Source organism: Mixophyes fleayi, chromosome 3 (assembly GCF_038048845.1).
Source record: "Mixophyes fleayi isolate aMixFle1 chromosome 3, aMixFle1.hap1, whole genome shotgun sequence".
Taxonomy (NCBI): Eukaryota; Metazoa; Chordata; class Amphibia; order Anura; family Limnodynastidae; genus Mixophyes; species Mixophyes fleayi.
Genome location: NC_134404.1, coordinates 285,308,458 through 285,325,240, shown reverse-complemented (window position 1 = coordinate 285,325,240; position 16,783 = coordinate 285,308,458). Strand labels below are relative to the sequence as shown.

Sequence of the window (16,783 nt, the reverse complement as noted above, 5' to 3'; positions counted from 1 at the left end):
GGTGCAAATTAGTTTATTATTTTGCACATAAGTTAAATGCTGGCTGTTTTGTCATGTAGCACACAAATACTTGACAGCTTTAGTTTTACATTGAAATTTAAAGTTGATCTAGGACATACCCCATCCAAAGTGTAAATCTGTCCCTACGTTTTAAATTTACCTACCCTCCAAAGCAACATTGTTTTGCCCTGGTGCAAAGTTACTCCTTTTTTATGCTTTGCTCTCCTTAATGACTCAGACCCTAAATCTGTCAGCACATTTCATATTGTTACCAGTAACACTGCAACATGGTTTTACCAAGGTGAAAAACTGCACCTCCTAGTAATTAATCCCAACTCTAAATGAGTCCTATAGAGTGCAATGTATCAACCAATGCTTTATGGAATTCCTAATAGATTTTGTCCATCTTGAATGTCATGATGTCATGTTATTGTCTTTCCTAAAGTGTCAGAACTATTCCTGCTTATTCATACCTTAGTAGTATATATGATTATTTATAATCATGTTCATAAAGTTCTTAGATCAGTTATGTTGTTAAAATTGCCACTGTGATATAATTATGCGTACGAAAATCAATCTACTGGATACTACCAAGTTATGAATAACTTTTTCCCCCAAATATATTCATGGCACTCATGTTTTTTTTTGGGATAAATGTGTTTTTATTATTATTATTATTATTATTATTATTATTATTATTATTATTATGTTATGGATTAAAGTATGAATTTTACATATATTTCTAACATGTTTGTTTCATATGAGTCCCCGTTTTTTGTATAGCATTAAGCTCTTGGTCTACTGATCGCTTTTTCCAAGAGTGATAAGATACCAATATTAGTATAAGGATGTCAGATCCAGATTGACCTTTTAATTTTCTAACAAGGACTTGTTTCCTCAGAATAAATACGTTCCACATCTAGCACAAATCAACATTTTGTATGAAAAACATTCTTTCACGGTTTAAACCAAAATATTTTTATTGTGCTAGTTTCAATACAAGCTCTAATTATTGCTTATATAGAACATTTTCCTTATTTTCTTTCTTCATAAAATATACTAGTATATACACACTTATTTCAAAGTAAAATCTTGGAGGTAATATTGTATACATGCAGGCATCATCACATTACTTAGACCTAAGATCTCTACAAAGTAACTTTTATATCATAGTTTAAGATAATTGTCATTTGAAAATCGCGCCTCATAATTATTTTTGTGAATATGGGAATGGTTATTTGCAATATAATAAAAATAATATTTTGTCCACAAATTTTTATTTGCGCAATATATTCACAGTTTATCTCATCACCAGTAAAGTTAATTGTTAGTTGGAATGTGTTCTTATTACTGCTTCAGGGATGCAATTAAGGCTTCCAAATCTTTCTGGGCATCCATATCCTTTTAAAAAAAAATAAAAAAAAATTAAATTATTGATGTGCAAAATGGCTTGTGTCCTGAATATTTCAAGGCATATTTGATGGCGAACATTTGATTAAACCCATATACATTCCTATAAAGCTCATAGTAGGACATGCAAACAGATTACAAGCATTTAAACAATGCTAAGAAAGCAAAATTAACAACGCCATAATAAACATTCAGAATTTTAAATTAAATGGACGAACTGCCAAATAGCAGAAAAACAAAAACAAGAACCCATAATAAATAATCAGGTTATAAGTAAACTTCAGAATATTGGTTTCAATTCTTTTGACAGTCTTGATAGATCTATGTTACTCCTTGCTGTAAATACAATGGTAGTACAAAGAGACAGATATTTTAGACACTCTGTAATGAATATGATTAAATTACATTTGAAATACTTGGAAATTGATATTCACATTATATATTGACTACAATAAATGTGGTTGACAAGTGATAAGTATGACAACAAAAGAAGTTTTTTTTGGCTGTCATACTGTCACTGAACAATCAGAGACATTTGCCACCCAAAAGAAAAGGATATTCTGCCACAGCTCATATTTTTGGCTTATGTAAAACTAGATCTAACAGATACTGAGCTAGACAGGAACAAGTACTTGTTTGTCTGAACATTTCCACCTGACTAGAGTTGTTCTGCTTGGGTAAATATCAAGGACAGGCGGCAGAAGTCAAAGGTGGGTGCTGCATGTTATTGTGCACAGATCATTCAGATAGTTCAGACACGCTACTTTCAGTACCTGCTAATGTGCAACATATAAAGAGAGCTGGGTGACCTAATGCAAGGTTCAGCCAGTGCTTAGTTCATACTTGCCAACTCTCCCGGAATGTCCGGGACTCCCAAAATTCGGGTAGGTTTCTCGGGAGAGCAGGCAAATATCCCACATATGGCATCTGCTCCTCAAAATGACGCGATTCGCGTCATTTTGGCCCTGCCCCGCGACAAAAATCGGCATTTTGTCGCAGGGGGTGGAGCCAACATGAGCGAATTACCGCGCTCCGCCCCTCCCACCCACCAACCACGCCCCCCTGCCTGGGATCTCCCGGAAGGAACTTACCAAATGTTGGCAAGTATGGCTTAGTTGGACAAAATGGTTGACAATCCACACCAAAGTAAATTATTTTAACTCACTCACGCCTATATTTTCTATAGTGTCTATCTTTCAGTTTGGGTGGTGCACCTCAGGATAATTGATACGTACTGCCAAAGCAATGGAGTGATAGAGGCACTTTACTCCACTTTTCTATGCATCAATGATTAATGTAAATAACACAAGAGAAGCTATAGAAACACTTCCTCTATATAACAGGCGTCTGCCTTCCTTAAAGTCTCGGAAGGAGTGTCAGGTATAAACAGGTTTTACAAAGGAGTGTGGACAAGAGCACTTCCTTGTGTGTACTGGCTGCACAGATTGGAAATGAACCTGAGAACGGAATAAGGACTTCAAGTAATGTCACCAGATAACTTACATATATATTTTTATTTATTTCACATAATTATACACTATTTGACACCAATATGTGTTTCATTTAAGTACTACACTAAGTTTTGATTGTGGTTGTCTTTGTTTATTATTTTTTGAGGCACCGGGACATTGGGACACACAAGACTTCAGGATCATCATGTACAGAAAAGTGTTGAATATTTATTCACTTGGGACACACATTTTACTTGCATGTTATACAGACAATGCTACACTATTTTGGCACCTTTATTATATGTCATATTTGTTTTTTAGTTAATTATTCCAACATCATACATTTAAGCTTTGTTAAATATTTTAAACTTCTGCATATTGTGTTGAGTGAATTGTGTTAATAACTTGTGATCAGAATAAAATCAAAATGGTCTTTCTATTTTTTATTCCAATATACCATCATTGTTATTTCACACTCAGAATTAAAACCAATTTATTATTAGAGGTATGATACCCGTTAGTACACAGGATATGATATACTATCCACAGTTGTTTATCACAGCAGACCTTGATATTATATAACTTACTCATAATTGTCCATTTGCATCAGTCATGATGCTATTTATCTGTTATGCTACTAAACAATATGGCAGAAGCAAGGTCCTATATAGAATGTTTAATTCACATATCAGCCTAGCGCTTACAGTGTCAATAGACAATACTTCTTTCATTCAATACATAGGGTAACCACAGAAAGTTCTCTCACACATATCATCATGGCCAGATTGCTATAATCGGTCTCAAAGCCGTTAGTGTACATACAGAGCTCATTTCCATTAAAAAGGTGCCTGATTATGAGAACCTAAACGCTATCTATTTCTAAGACTATTATGTTGTGATGTATCCCAGACCAAACGACGACACATGTATCTGGTTTTCACATAAATATTATTTTACTGATGTTCCAAACTGATATGTTGTTTGAAACAAATGTAGTGACAGTCATAGATTATTTGTTATAGAGGAAATATGCAGTCTCCTGTTGCTTTGTAGTTACACTGTTTAATATTATATATTTACTATTTAACACTAATGTACATATACTATTAGAAATTACATATCTTTATGCTGGAAGAATTACTCTGACTTTGTATATCTGATTTGTAAGCAGGGGTGCACAAAAAATAGAAAGGTAATGCAGAAAAAAACACCTCCCCTGTCTGGGAAAGGTATCAGTATAACATATGGTCAGTAAACTAATGGCAGCACTCGCTCTCTACACTACGGCCTTTATGCTCTACTTCAGAACTAGTAGCACTTCCTGCTAAGCAACATGGCAATAGCACTGCAGGGAAAAGTTATGGAGACAGAATTACCAAGCAGTCTAGTCTGACTACCTCTCTTCCTGCTGCACCATCTCCTGAGAAAACGGGAAAGGATGTTTTTTTCCCATTGACATTTTGTCTAATAAAATCACTAAGCTGTGTGTCACACTACTATAACCGTTGATATGTGACTTAGAACTTCTATCCAAACTCTGCAGTTGGAATTTAAAGACATGGCTGTTGCTGGCACTCGGTAGACATGTTGTGAATATCTGATAATCCTTATTAACATATGTAATTATGGCAACCAACTTCAGACTGAAATTAATGTTTCCATGGTTAAAGCTGTTGTTAAGCAGTGACAGATATTCTCAACATGTCCACCAAATAGCAGCAACAGACATGACGAGATATTTAAAAATGAATGTTGTCAGGCAAGAAGCCCAGGGTTTCCTCTAATATTATGCAAAAACAAAGTACTGTAGGAGCGTTAATAGTTTTGGATGTTTGGTAATGCTATGTCGCCATCTATCGCAATTGGTCTTAATTCATGCTAATACTAGTACTAGACTCTGAGTCAATATTGAGGCTAACCTCTTCTTTCCTTATTCTTTGTTATAGATTTCCCATAAGCATAGACCATCCTTCAAACAAATCCCTCCAACAAATTTTCACTAACAATTTGGGATTATGGCACAAGGGGATACAATTTACTATCTGAACAATACTGATTAGTTCCAGTTTGGAATAATCCTGCATTCCTCCCTGGTCAATCGCATAAAACTTTTAAGCCTTGGACTTTCCAGAACATTACATTTTTAACAGATAGAGCGCCTTTGAACGTCCTCCCAGAATTGTCTTTATAAGAATTGTCTATCAATACTTACAAAGTAAACATTTATCTCAAATAAACTGCCCAATACTGTAACTAAATTTCCCCATTAAAAGCATTTACTAAACACACAACATCTTCAAGAGGACAAATATCAAAATTCTATAAATTAATTATCGCACATAGCCAATCCCCGAAAGATAAGAATGAAATCAAATAAGAGAAAGTCATGGGAGATACTCTAGAACCAAATGAATCGGAGAAAATAAGAAAAAGAATCAACAAAAGCTCCATCTGTGTAAAAACGCAGGAAAACATGTTTAAAATATTCTATAGATGCTATTTAGTCCCTAGTTGATTACATGAAATTAGCTCAAACAACTGTGACAGATGTTGGAGAGGGTGCAAGGAAAAGGGCATCCTGACTCACATTTGGGGAAACTGGCCAAAAATTGTGACATTTTGGGATGAGGTACATCGGCTCATAAAAGATATTACAAGTATCATTTTACCAACATGTCCTTTCTCTCTTCTCCGTCATCCCATAACAAATACACCGAACTAACTCTCAGAACTTGTTAATTCTACAAGCTTATTAATTACTTCATATTGGAAAGGTATATAGACAAACTTTAATAAAAGTGATTAATAAACTTGGCAGATATATAATTTAGAATCAGTTACAAGTATTTTAAAAGTTAACACTGGGCAATAACATTTTGACTTTTATGTGAAACTGATCTGATAGGGTGCTTCTTATATTATTTTTTGGGTTCCATTTTCCTTGGTAGCGTGTTTCCATCGTTGATATTGCCTGGTGGAAGCGTTCACCATGTTCATCACTTACATATCCAATATTGCTTGGGAAAATGTCGAAATGTAAATACAAAAAATGGATTTTCAGAAACATATTGCAACCAGTGCTCTGTAATTTTCAAGAAGTTCATTAACCAGTTCTCAGCCTTCCAGGAAATTTTCTCACAAAGTTTCTCATAAATGAGCCCCATGCAGCTGCCTCACACTCATTCAAGCTTCAATATCTTAATTTGTGGTCCAACAAATATCCCCTTTGATTATTGCATCATTTCGTCTAGGAAACCACCTCTTTAGGAAAAGAAAACCTTGGCCATTACAATCCATCCTTTTTACAAAATTCTTCACTAAACCAAGTTTATTATGCAATGGTGGAAGGTACAGTTTCTCAGGGGTTAGCAAACAAACTAAAAGCAGATTGATTCGCTCCTCCACATTTACAATAGAGATTTAAACAGAATTAGTCATACACAGCTGATTCCTCTACTTTATTGTCTGTTTGGACATAAATAAATGATTAATAGGAAATAGCGAATGCATTTATCATGATTTTTTGCTCATTTTAAAAAGCTTGAAGCAAAAAAATAATTTTTAAAAAATAAGAAGCAGACTGTTTTGAGCAAAATGTTAATTTTTTTTCAAAAACAACTATATCTGTTACAAAAAAAGTGGAGCCATTAGGACACATTCTGATCTTATTTTCATGAATTAGCACCAAAAAATACTTAAGAATCAGTCAAAATTAGCCATATAACAAAATCATTTTTGACCAGTGTAATTATACTAAATTTGTCAAAATGTGGTCCCTATGGCTCATGCACATCAGATTAATATTTAAATATCATTCTAAAAGCTTATATGACTTAAGTTTATTAAAAGTATTAAAATTTGACTTGCCCATTTTTCGATATACCTCCCCTTTCACCTTTTAAAGTGTAAGCACAGATTATGATTAGCTTCAACATAACCCCTTTCAAATTGTATTATTTATTACATATCTCTATGAAAAAAATCAAGTCACAACAAAAATGCAATTACTTAAGTAATTATAAAACAGATCATTCTGTTGTTTTAAATTTAATATTTGAGATGTATCCTAGGTATTTCATTTTTGTGTAACTCCTCCTTTAACTCCCTCCTTAATTTTCTGTAACCTTATTCTGCCTCCCTTATTTATTTGCATAATAACTAATAAATATATTTCAAAGTATAAGTTGAACGAAGGGAATAGGGACCCCAAAGTATTGGGACCTATGGCAAATGCTCTTTGTCCTCCTCCAACATGGCCATACTTGCAGGTACCATTGAATTTCCACAATTCATCCAGTAAATAAAGCTCTATTCTTTCTGTCCTCTCTTTAATTTTAATGCCCCTTTAAAGCTTTCCTGGGAAATTTTAATATAGGAAAGAAAGAACTTTACCCCATTTGACGTGTATGCAAGAAGAAATATTAATTGATTTGATTTTTAATGTTACCCTAAATTTTATATATATTCATTGCTTTGAATTAATGATTTTGTCAACCCTAAACAATGATTTCAAACAAGAACATTTGAAATCCTCATGCCTTCAAGCCCGGATTTAAAAGTTAAAAGGTTTTAAACAGATCCTGCCATATTACATGGGCACAAAATTCACCACCACCCACGAAGACTTGGCATATAGTAACAAACATCATCATTAACTACTTGTTTAGATTAAAAATTCAAGAATCTATGAATGGAAATTAGAACAGTGTGACTTACTTGTTAATAACAAACATAAGCTTAACGCATCAGTTCTGAATGCTATGCAGATATGTTTGAACAAGTTTATTACCAGTAAAATAAGTTAACAATTTAACATGCTGCTCTGCTGATAATCATATTATTCCAGCACGCATGTTCTTTAATAACAAACAGGGGGAAAAGGTAATTTTTGTCCGTTATAGTATGCAATTATTTCAAATAAAAATTACAGGATTTAAAAAATAATTAGTTGTTTTCTCATGGCTACGGTCAAACTGCTTGTACGCTAACAACTGTGCAGTGGCACTCTAAAGTATTCCCTGAGGCTATGCGTGTACACATTAGTAAGCCTAGCATAATGCCATATTTACTTGGGTTTCAGTCTTAGGAAGAAAGGTGATATAAATGCAATATTTCCGAATGCTTAATTTTAATACATAAACACAAAATATTACAGCTGTGACAGTCAAGTATTTTGAAGTGTCAATATTAAGAAAACATTTCTTGAATATTTATTTTTTTCTTAAGTAACAAGGTATTAAGAGAACATGTTATGTAATCTCAGTATAGTGGCTATTCTGTGGACTGAACTAATTAATATTCATGAGAATGAAGCCTACTGAATATGGTCTTGGTCAGTGGAAATACTTTTTCAGTCAGCATTCATGAATAGTTCTGTTCTAGCTACAGCTGGGAATAAAGTATGTAAACATGGGTTCAGGTTATTTCATTTTAACTTGTAGACAGTGGACAGGAAACACAGTAAACCGATTTATTCTTGTCTTCGCAAACACATTTTTTAAATCAGTTCTTTTAAATGAAAGAACCCCAACTAAAAATACCCTAAAGTACGAAATTATAACATCTGGTTATGCGAGAGGTTAGTGTTAGTGTTTACTATCTCATCAAGCTGAATACATGAACAGTTTGACTTGAATGATGCATTTACTATGACATGGCTATTCAATATCATAATTTTGGCAAGTTATAAAAGACAATTCTGGAAATTGTGTCTGCACACTGTACAAATGACATCATTGAAATACATCTAACAGTCTGCTGGTAAAATCACGATCTACGTAATTAAACAGCGACTGTAACGAAGGCCACCGATTTATGAAAACGTGTATTTTCTCCTGCCATTTAAATTTTGGCTATAATGACTTTGGCCAGTCCCAACACATTAAACACATATTGCTACATGTGTGCCCACACAAGTTTTTATAAGCCAAATATACATAATCCTGGAGTCATTCAAGGACTATCTACTACCCCCAATGTACGGATATATTCTCCTACAGATAGCCAAAATCTTCTAACTCCTACCTCGACATATACAAAACAACTCCCATAACACATATGGGACAGTCTGAAACTGAACAGAAGTAGAAGCTTCTCTAGTGCAACCCAGGATATAGTCCCACTGCACATCTGGTACCTGGCCAAGACCTGTCTCACATTTTTGCCTTAATGCTATCAATGTTATAATCAAATGCAGCTTTGGGTAACATGTAAAGCATACAACGTAGAAACTAATTTACAGTTTTCGAAGGGTTATTTTAAAATCTGCACTACTAAATATGAGCAACACCACCAAACTGTGTACTAGAGCATGTCTTAATTGCAGGTAAAAGAATCTTCAATATTGGAGTGCAACTGACCAATTGAAGCAAAGCCATACTTAGAACCAATCACATCTTTAAAAAATCTTGCCAACTATCTTAATTTCCCATTATTCCATACAGGGGTGTCTGGGGCTAAACCTGTCCCCTCCTTAATGTTATGCACCAGATCCCAAACCAATACAGCTTGTTTAATGAGTGGGGCGACATTCCTTGTCACTTTTCCTCCTAGCAGGATTTCTAAGGGATTGTGCGAGGACCTGTCTGCTCACTAAGGAAATGTCTCAAGGATTTCCACAAGTCCGGAGTCTCACAAACTAACTCTTTCAGACATACTAATTGTGCAGATGAGCAATATAATTTCAGATTGGTAAGTGCACCCATGGCTTTAGTTCTACAAACTGCGCTAAGTTTAATTCTCACCCTTATTTTACCACAAACCAAAGAGGACATATATGTATTAATTTTTCTAAAGACTAGACCAGGAATATATATGTATTTAATAGTGGGTATTAGAATTGGGCTGTACTATCATATAAATTAGATTTACCCTTCCAGGCATGGTGAGAGGAAGCTTTCAGTGTATGGATTTTTGTTTTAAGATAATCAACCGCTTCAATATTAAGTAAAAAATAACATAAAAATTTAAATATCTGGGTACCTTATAAAATGATGCGTCCATTTCAGAGGTTGTTGTGCCCCTTTTTCCCTCACTTGATGGGAAACATGCTGTACTTAATTTTGAGCTTAGACATACATTCTAAATCACCAACACGCAGAAGGTTATCAAAAAGGTCTCCTACATCTGGCAAAAAAAGCAGCATTTCATCCACATAAGAGCAATAGTAACGGCGCTTTCACCCGTCGCAATACCTTGTATATTTAGATGTGATCTAATAGACAAGAGGTTCAATAGCAAGGGCAAACAGCACAGGAGACAGTGGGCAAACTTGCTTAGTCTCCCTGTCCAAGATGAAGGGACTAGTACCATACCCACTGATATGTATTCTGACTACTGGAGCAGAGCAAACCAAATTTAACCAACTGAACTTGGGGCCTATTCCAAAACCATTCAAGACATTAAAAAAAAATGTATGCACTGAATCAAAGGCCTTGAAGGCACCAAGAGACACTAACACTACCTCATCATGTCAGGTGCCATCTGTGCATATATATCCTGAGATTAGAAGTTTTTAATTTACCCAGAATAAATTCCATCTGGATACACAGGACAATGTGAGCTATTTCTTGTTTTAGCCTGGTGGCCAAAACATTTTCTAGTATTTTAACATATGCAGCTAGCAAATAGTATGATTCAGGATAAAGTAGGGCTTTGTTAGATTTTGGAATTAAGATAATTAAAGCTTCCAACATGAAGCCAGGGAAGGAACATTATGCATAGTCCAAAACACAGCAAATGTGTTCAAATTAAGTTTCCTTTTGTCTGGAATTTATTTCAAGGCTCAGCACCCAAGAGATAAGAGTGCCCGGGGAAACTTTAAGACCATCGCAAGCATATGTGGCATCACCATCTGTACATTATCAAAATATCCTTCACACAATCCTATCAGCTCTGAGCAGGGCCGCCTTCAGAAATTATGGGGCCCCCCCTCCCGATGAGCGGCCCCCAGGCCCCCCCCCTTGATGAGCGCCCCCCCTGTCACAGGCAGATCACATGATCGCGGGGGGATTGATTCCTCCACCCCTACGATCGCATCCTGGTGCCTGGCTGTCACGGTGACAGCCAGGCTGAAGACAGAGTAGCGGAGAGCAGACTGCAAGACAGTGGGCCCCCAGGTAAGTATGTGTTGCACTGTTGTACCGGGCCCCCTGGTGAGCCCGGGCCCGGTACAACAGTACCCCCTGTACCCCCCTGATGGCGGCCCTGGCTCTGAGCCCTCACCCATCAGTCATAGCCAGAACAGATTATGTTTTCAGAATCAATCTCCCCCTATAAGGAGCCAAGGTAACTGAGTATCAACAGAGAGAGTGATCCAATATACCTCTGGACATGGAGTCCACCTCTTTAACAAAAATAACTAATCTACAAGAGACTAGGGCCAAATCAATACTGTATAAAGTATGACGCATCATGTTGTGGCAGGAATATTTGTTTAAGGTGTGGAAATCTGATTGTACAAACGTCATTCATCCCATCTCATGATAAATTTAAGTGTCCCTACGCCAACCAGATTCATAACATCATTAAAATCTCACATAAAAATCACTGGTGTGCCCTCTGACAGTGTCATACAGGCAGTACACTTCTTAAGGAGTCACACTATTGAAAGGGGAGGTATAAATACTGGCAGAAGTATAAGAAGAGAGGAGCCAACAAATGCATGAACAAACACAAATCAACCATATGGATCAAGATGGACCTGTTTCCCAATTGAAACTCTTGAACTTGGTGAATGAATAATACCAAACCATCCAGGGGCCTCTTTAGTGTCATAACTTTACTACCCACGAGGTGCCTTTCAACTAGGCATGTTATTTCAGAATTAAACTTCCTAATCTGTCCCAGCACTAGTGTTTTTCTTTAATCTTGTAATTCAAACCCCATACTTTCCAGCATTAAATAAGGGAGTTGTAGGTCCCCAAATCTCCTTTTCATTTGGATGACATGTGAATTACTTTTTGTACATCTATTGCAAAGTCACTTACTGAATTCCAAACTTTAATGTGCCTTGCCAGCTTAGGGATCGCATCTCTGTCTTTGTGGTGTAGACATTTTGCAACAAAGGATTAATACACAGAATTTTTGCTGGAGAATAGGTAACATGCGTCCCACTCCCGCTGCCATTTTGCTTTTGAGATAATTTTGAGATAATTTGATAACTTGTTCTTTCACAAAACCAATTCTAGGCTATAAACTTGTATTATATTTAAAACATACAATGTAAAATACCAGCTATCAGGTTAATAAAAAAAATATAGAAGCTATTAAGAGCTAGTTGATAAAAACAAACTTAGAATAGATAATACATAATATTTCTATAAACAAACACATACATATATAGCAAACATGTTTAGAAGGCGAGTATTTAACCACAAACACAAATTCATTTCAGGTCTGACTCAACTCTGCTGAGTAATAAAACAAGTACTGTCTTATAACATGCCAAAATGAGGTTACTGCAATGTGTTTGGCATGAACATTTAGTATATATACATATATCCATTCGTTTTCTAACAGCTGTTTTTTTTAAAGAACCACAATAGTTAATGGATGGCCACCAATATTTTATTCAGAAAAATAAGTTTACACATCGATGTTATGTATTTCTGATGGATATATTTAATATGTTCATTTCTACGGTGCTCTTTTTTCCTACTTTTTGCCACTGTCACACAAACTAAAGTACAAAGACAGGTGTCTCTGGAGGATTAGATTTCTTACGTCCTACCATTGAGATCATGAACGATAGTTTGGAGAATTGCTCATGCTCCTATTTCATCAGCAGCTATTTATATAGCGCCACTAATTCCGCAGCGCTGTACAGAGAACTCACTCATCAGTTCCTGCTCCACTGGAGCTTACAGTCTTAATCATACTTGCCAACCTTATGTTGGCTGGGTCAGGGAGATCCTGGAGGGCAGGAGGGGTGTATAGGCGGAGGGGGTGGGGCTTCGCGATTCGGATCATTTTGGCCCCGCCCCCGGTGATGTAATGCCTGTTTTGGGTCTTTTTACAGTGTATAAAGACCCCAAACAAGCATTACATCACTGGGGGTGGGCCCAAAATGGCGCGATTTGTGAAGCCCTGCCCCCTCCGCCCGTACATTCCGGCTCAAAATTTATTTAAGTGGGCAGATGCGGGAGAATCACCAGCTCTCCCGGGAGTCTGTGAGACCGAACCGAAATTCGGGAGTCTCCCGGACATTCCGGGAGAGTTGGCATGTATGATCTAAATGACCTAATATACACACACACACACACACACACACACACACACTGAAAGAGACTTAAGGTCGATTTCATGGCAGCCAATTAACCTACTAGAATGTTTTTGGACTGTGGGATGAAACCAGAGCATCCGGGCGAAAGCCACAAAAACACGGGGAGAACATAGTATTCTAGTAATTACTGCATTGTAATTGTTTGAACTTCTTAAATAAAACTTTTTGAAAAAAACAAACTAAACCAAAACATATTCAGCCAATCCCTATTACAGATATAGCACACTAAGGTGTTAAGCTAAATTCGAAGATGGTCAGCAGATAACATTAAATTAGATACTCCATGCTGTATTTCTGTTCTGGATGCAAAAGGATAGTACAAAATAAAATGAAAAAGCTATGTTTTAAATTAAAATATTCAGGTCCACTAGCCAAAAAGAGCAAACCAAAAGAACATAGCGATCTTTTCAATCAGTGCAAAGACTGACCTTTTCACTCATATCATTTGTTAAGTGAACCGTGCTCATACAATAAGTTTACACTGCATATTATTTACAGCCCTCACCTCTTTAGTAACGGATGGCATTGCTGATGCATCATCACAGTATTTCAAAGCAACAGGATTCTGTCCAAGATCTTTATAGCACTGGGGAGAAACATACAACACAACAATGAAAAGTGCCTATGCCGTATAAACCGCAGATGTCTAAATTATACTGTATTTATGGTAATAGCTGATCTTGAACAAAACGTTCTTATTACCTTTGCCAGAAACACATAGTTGTATTTGGAGTAACCTTGATGGATCTCTTCAGCCTTTAATATAATGAGCAAAAGATAAAAAAAATAATGCAAGTACAAGGTAACAAATTGTCTTAAAAATAAGATTGCTTGAACATTAGCTTTTCTTTTATGATTTCAGATGCACCAAAACACAAAACTCGGGCAAAATGTCTACAAGAAAAATCTGGCTCTAGGCCTGGCACCTGTCTCATTTTCACCAGGATCAGGGTTTGGGGTGACCCGTCTGGTTTTCAGGTGACTGGGTTTCATTGATCCTGAAAATAGGAACGTGTGATTGAGGATTTCATCACTTTGAAGTTAAATACTTGCATACAGCCAATCATAAACAATAAAGGGGCACAAATGAGAATAATCTACTGTGATCAAAAAATGGAGATGGAGTAATCGTTTACATATAATTATCTTATTTTGAGCTTCATGTAATTTCCACATACATAATGCTGTTTGGCAGGTGGTTTCAGCCAAAACTATCTGGGATACGTTGGATAAATCAACTTTGGATAACTACTGCTCCAGTTACAACTAAACAAAATAAATATTAGAATATAAACTTGAAAACAGGATTAATTTCCATCCCAAATCATGTTTTTTTTTAAAAAAATTTTTTAAAATAAATCCAGCCGACTGACTTAAATAAATAAAACACAATACAATTCAACTGAAACATGAAAATGAATCAAACAAACAATCTATAGAAAAACAACACCCACTGAATCGTGTTGAAACTAAGTAACAGTATATTATTATTCATTATTTGTGGTGGGTTTGTTTGTTTGTTTATACAAAGGGACGACTTTCATAGCCAGTGCAAATTCATATATTAATATTCTCAACCTATGTTTTTGTTGTAAATAAACATTAACATTTCTTGAAAAGAATTTACTGTCCAATAATTTGATATGTCCCATCTCGAAACTAAAAAAGCATGCTGGTTCATAACACCATGCTGAATGGAAATACTGTCTGCTTGCTCTTGACTTAATTTATAGCAGGCTTTGGCAACCCATAGAACAGTTGGGGGAACACAGATCGACTATACTCTGCTTTTTACAAACACTAAATAACTGTAATTCATTTCAACCAGCTGTTTTTATTGACCAAGATTATACTAGTGTTTTTTGTCTGATATGTTGCTTTGGAGAAAATAAAGCTTGTAATCCTAATAAGTCATACTTGCCAAATCTCCCGGAATGTGTGGCAAAATCCCGCATCTGCCCACTTCACTAGGAAGTTATTAGGCATTATTATTATAAAAGGCTGACAGGTCAAAAGAAAAAGGCAGTCAAAAACAATTTCTAAACTTTTCAGCATGTGGCAACAACCATCTCACCTTTTCGTATGCATGTAAGGAACAACTACAGAACAACAACATAACTACAAGATAACATTTAGAAAGCAAAGTAAATTGAGGAAATATCGTGACTCTATGGAAAAATGGAGAGATTTTCCCAACTGCACTGTCATGGCTATGAAGCACTGTGATACTTGCTGCTAGAACATGTGATCTCAGTGTTAAATTAAAAAAAGGGAAGACATTTATTGGTACATAGGTTTAGTAACAATGATGATGCCTCTTACAAAACATTCACTCCAAATGTCAAGTGATCTAAAATAAAAAATCACAATGTTTATATTGTTTCCATTCAGTTACTTAGAAACACAATCACTCATAGCATAAAAATATATGTATACACCTTATGTCATAATATAATCCACAAATAAATAACTTAGGGCACTTAATCACAGTGGCTACTGTAAAACACCAGTGACACTGCATGTCAAACGCAATCGTTACCAAAAAAGGAAAAAAATAAGAATCTTGCTCGTCACTTACATAAAAGGGATATCTAGTCTTGGACAACTGCCAGTCTCTCTAACCAAACCACATGAACAAGTAGGGTGGGGCTCTTCTCCTGCCCCATTGTTACCAGAATCAGGGAGTAGACCACTGTGGGCGCACAGAGCAGTCCTCTCCAATGGAGCTGTACAGAGCACCTGTATTTTTCTCAAATAGGATAGATTGGATACTCATACTCTGCTACGCTCACAGTGCAATAATACTCCTGGCTTCAGGTAATAGGGGTGGGCACTGCTGGCAGGTGAGAAAAGGGTGGGATACCCCTAAACTGGACAACATCTTTAAAAGTTTAAACATCGTAAGCCGGGCTGTGGAAACGATCAGTGTAAGCTATCTGTCCTAATAGTGAGTTTCCAGTCTGTTCGGGAAACAAAGTGTGCTGTAAGAGTATAGAAAGCATTACATAACTGTACTTACGTACTGTGTGTTGTCAAGACATTTATATAGCAGTTGAGAATTACTATCCTGCATTCCTGTTAATGTTCTCCTGTCACGGACACCAAATAAATGATTGTTCCCTTTTGCTAATAGTATTGATGTCATTTATTTATATAAAAAAATAACACCAGTAAACAGATGTGATCATTCCATTAAAAAAAAAAAAGAAAAAAAAAAAAAGAAAGATTAAATATTTGCCTTAAGGAAATTCTGCAAGGCTTCATGTACTGTTGCAGTGGGAGGATTTCCAAAAAGAGTAGCCGCAACTTTTCTCTCAATCCAGGACAATTGAGAAACCTGAGAAGAGAGAGAACCATTATATTTTCTGCATGTTTTTACACATAGGGTGCTGCTACATTACTTAGTACTGTGTTAAATACGTTTTGTGCTTTTACTTATAAAGAGAGGACATAACAGTTGTTAGTAATGTATGAATCGAACATTTAGTCATTTTGGTGTTTAGCAGCTTTCCTGAAGTCCAAAAAATGCATAGCAAAGTGGAGTTTGTAGGCAATATGGAGTTTTCTCCATATTAGTTTGTGGCTCATCTTCTATTAACAGTTTTAATGAAAGCTGCCCTCAAATAAATTGGTTTAGCAG

At 35.9% G+C, this 16,783-nt stretch overlaps 1 protein-coding gene across 1 annotated transcript in view; it reads right to left on the bottom strand.

The window, feature by feature from the left end:
* Positions 1 to 962: 962 nt before the first annotated feature.
* LOC142144631 (regulator of microtubule dynamics protein 2-like) overlaps positions 963 to 16,783 on the bottom strand; it is a 59,295-nt gene continuing 43,474 nt past the window's right edge. Inside the window, exons 8-11 of the mRNA XM_075203728.1 lie at positions 16,382 to 16,480; positions 13,846 to 13,899; positions 13,649 to 13,729; positions 963 to 1,401 (exon numbers count right to left, since the gene is read on the bottom strand). Coding sequence (XP_075059829.1) covers positions 1,348 to 1,401; positions 13,649 to 13,729; positions 13,846 to 13,899; positions 16,382 to 16,480 — 288 coding nt within the window. The 3' untranslated portion in view covers positions 963 to 1,347. The remainder of the gene's footprint in view (positions 1,402 to 13,648; positions 13,730 to 13,845; positions 13,900 to 16,381; positions 16,481 to 16,783) is intronic.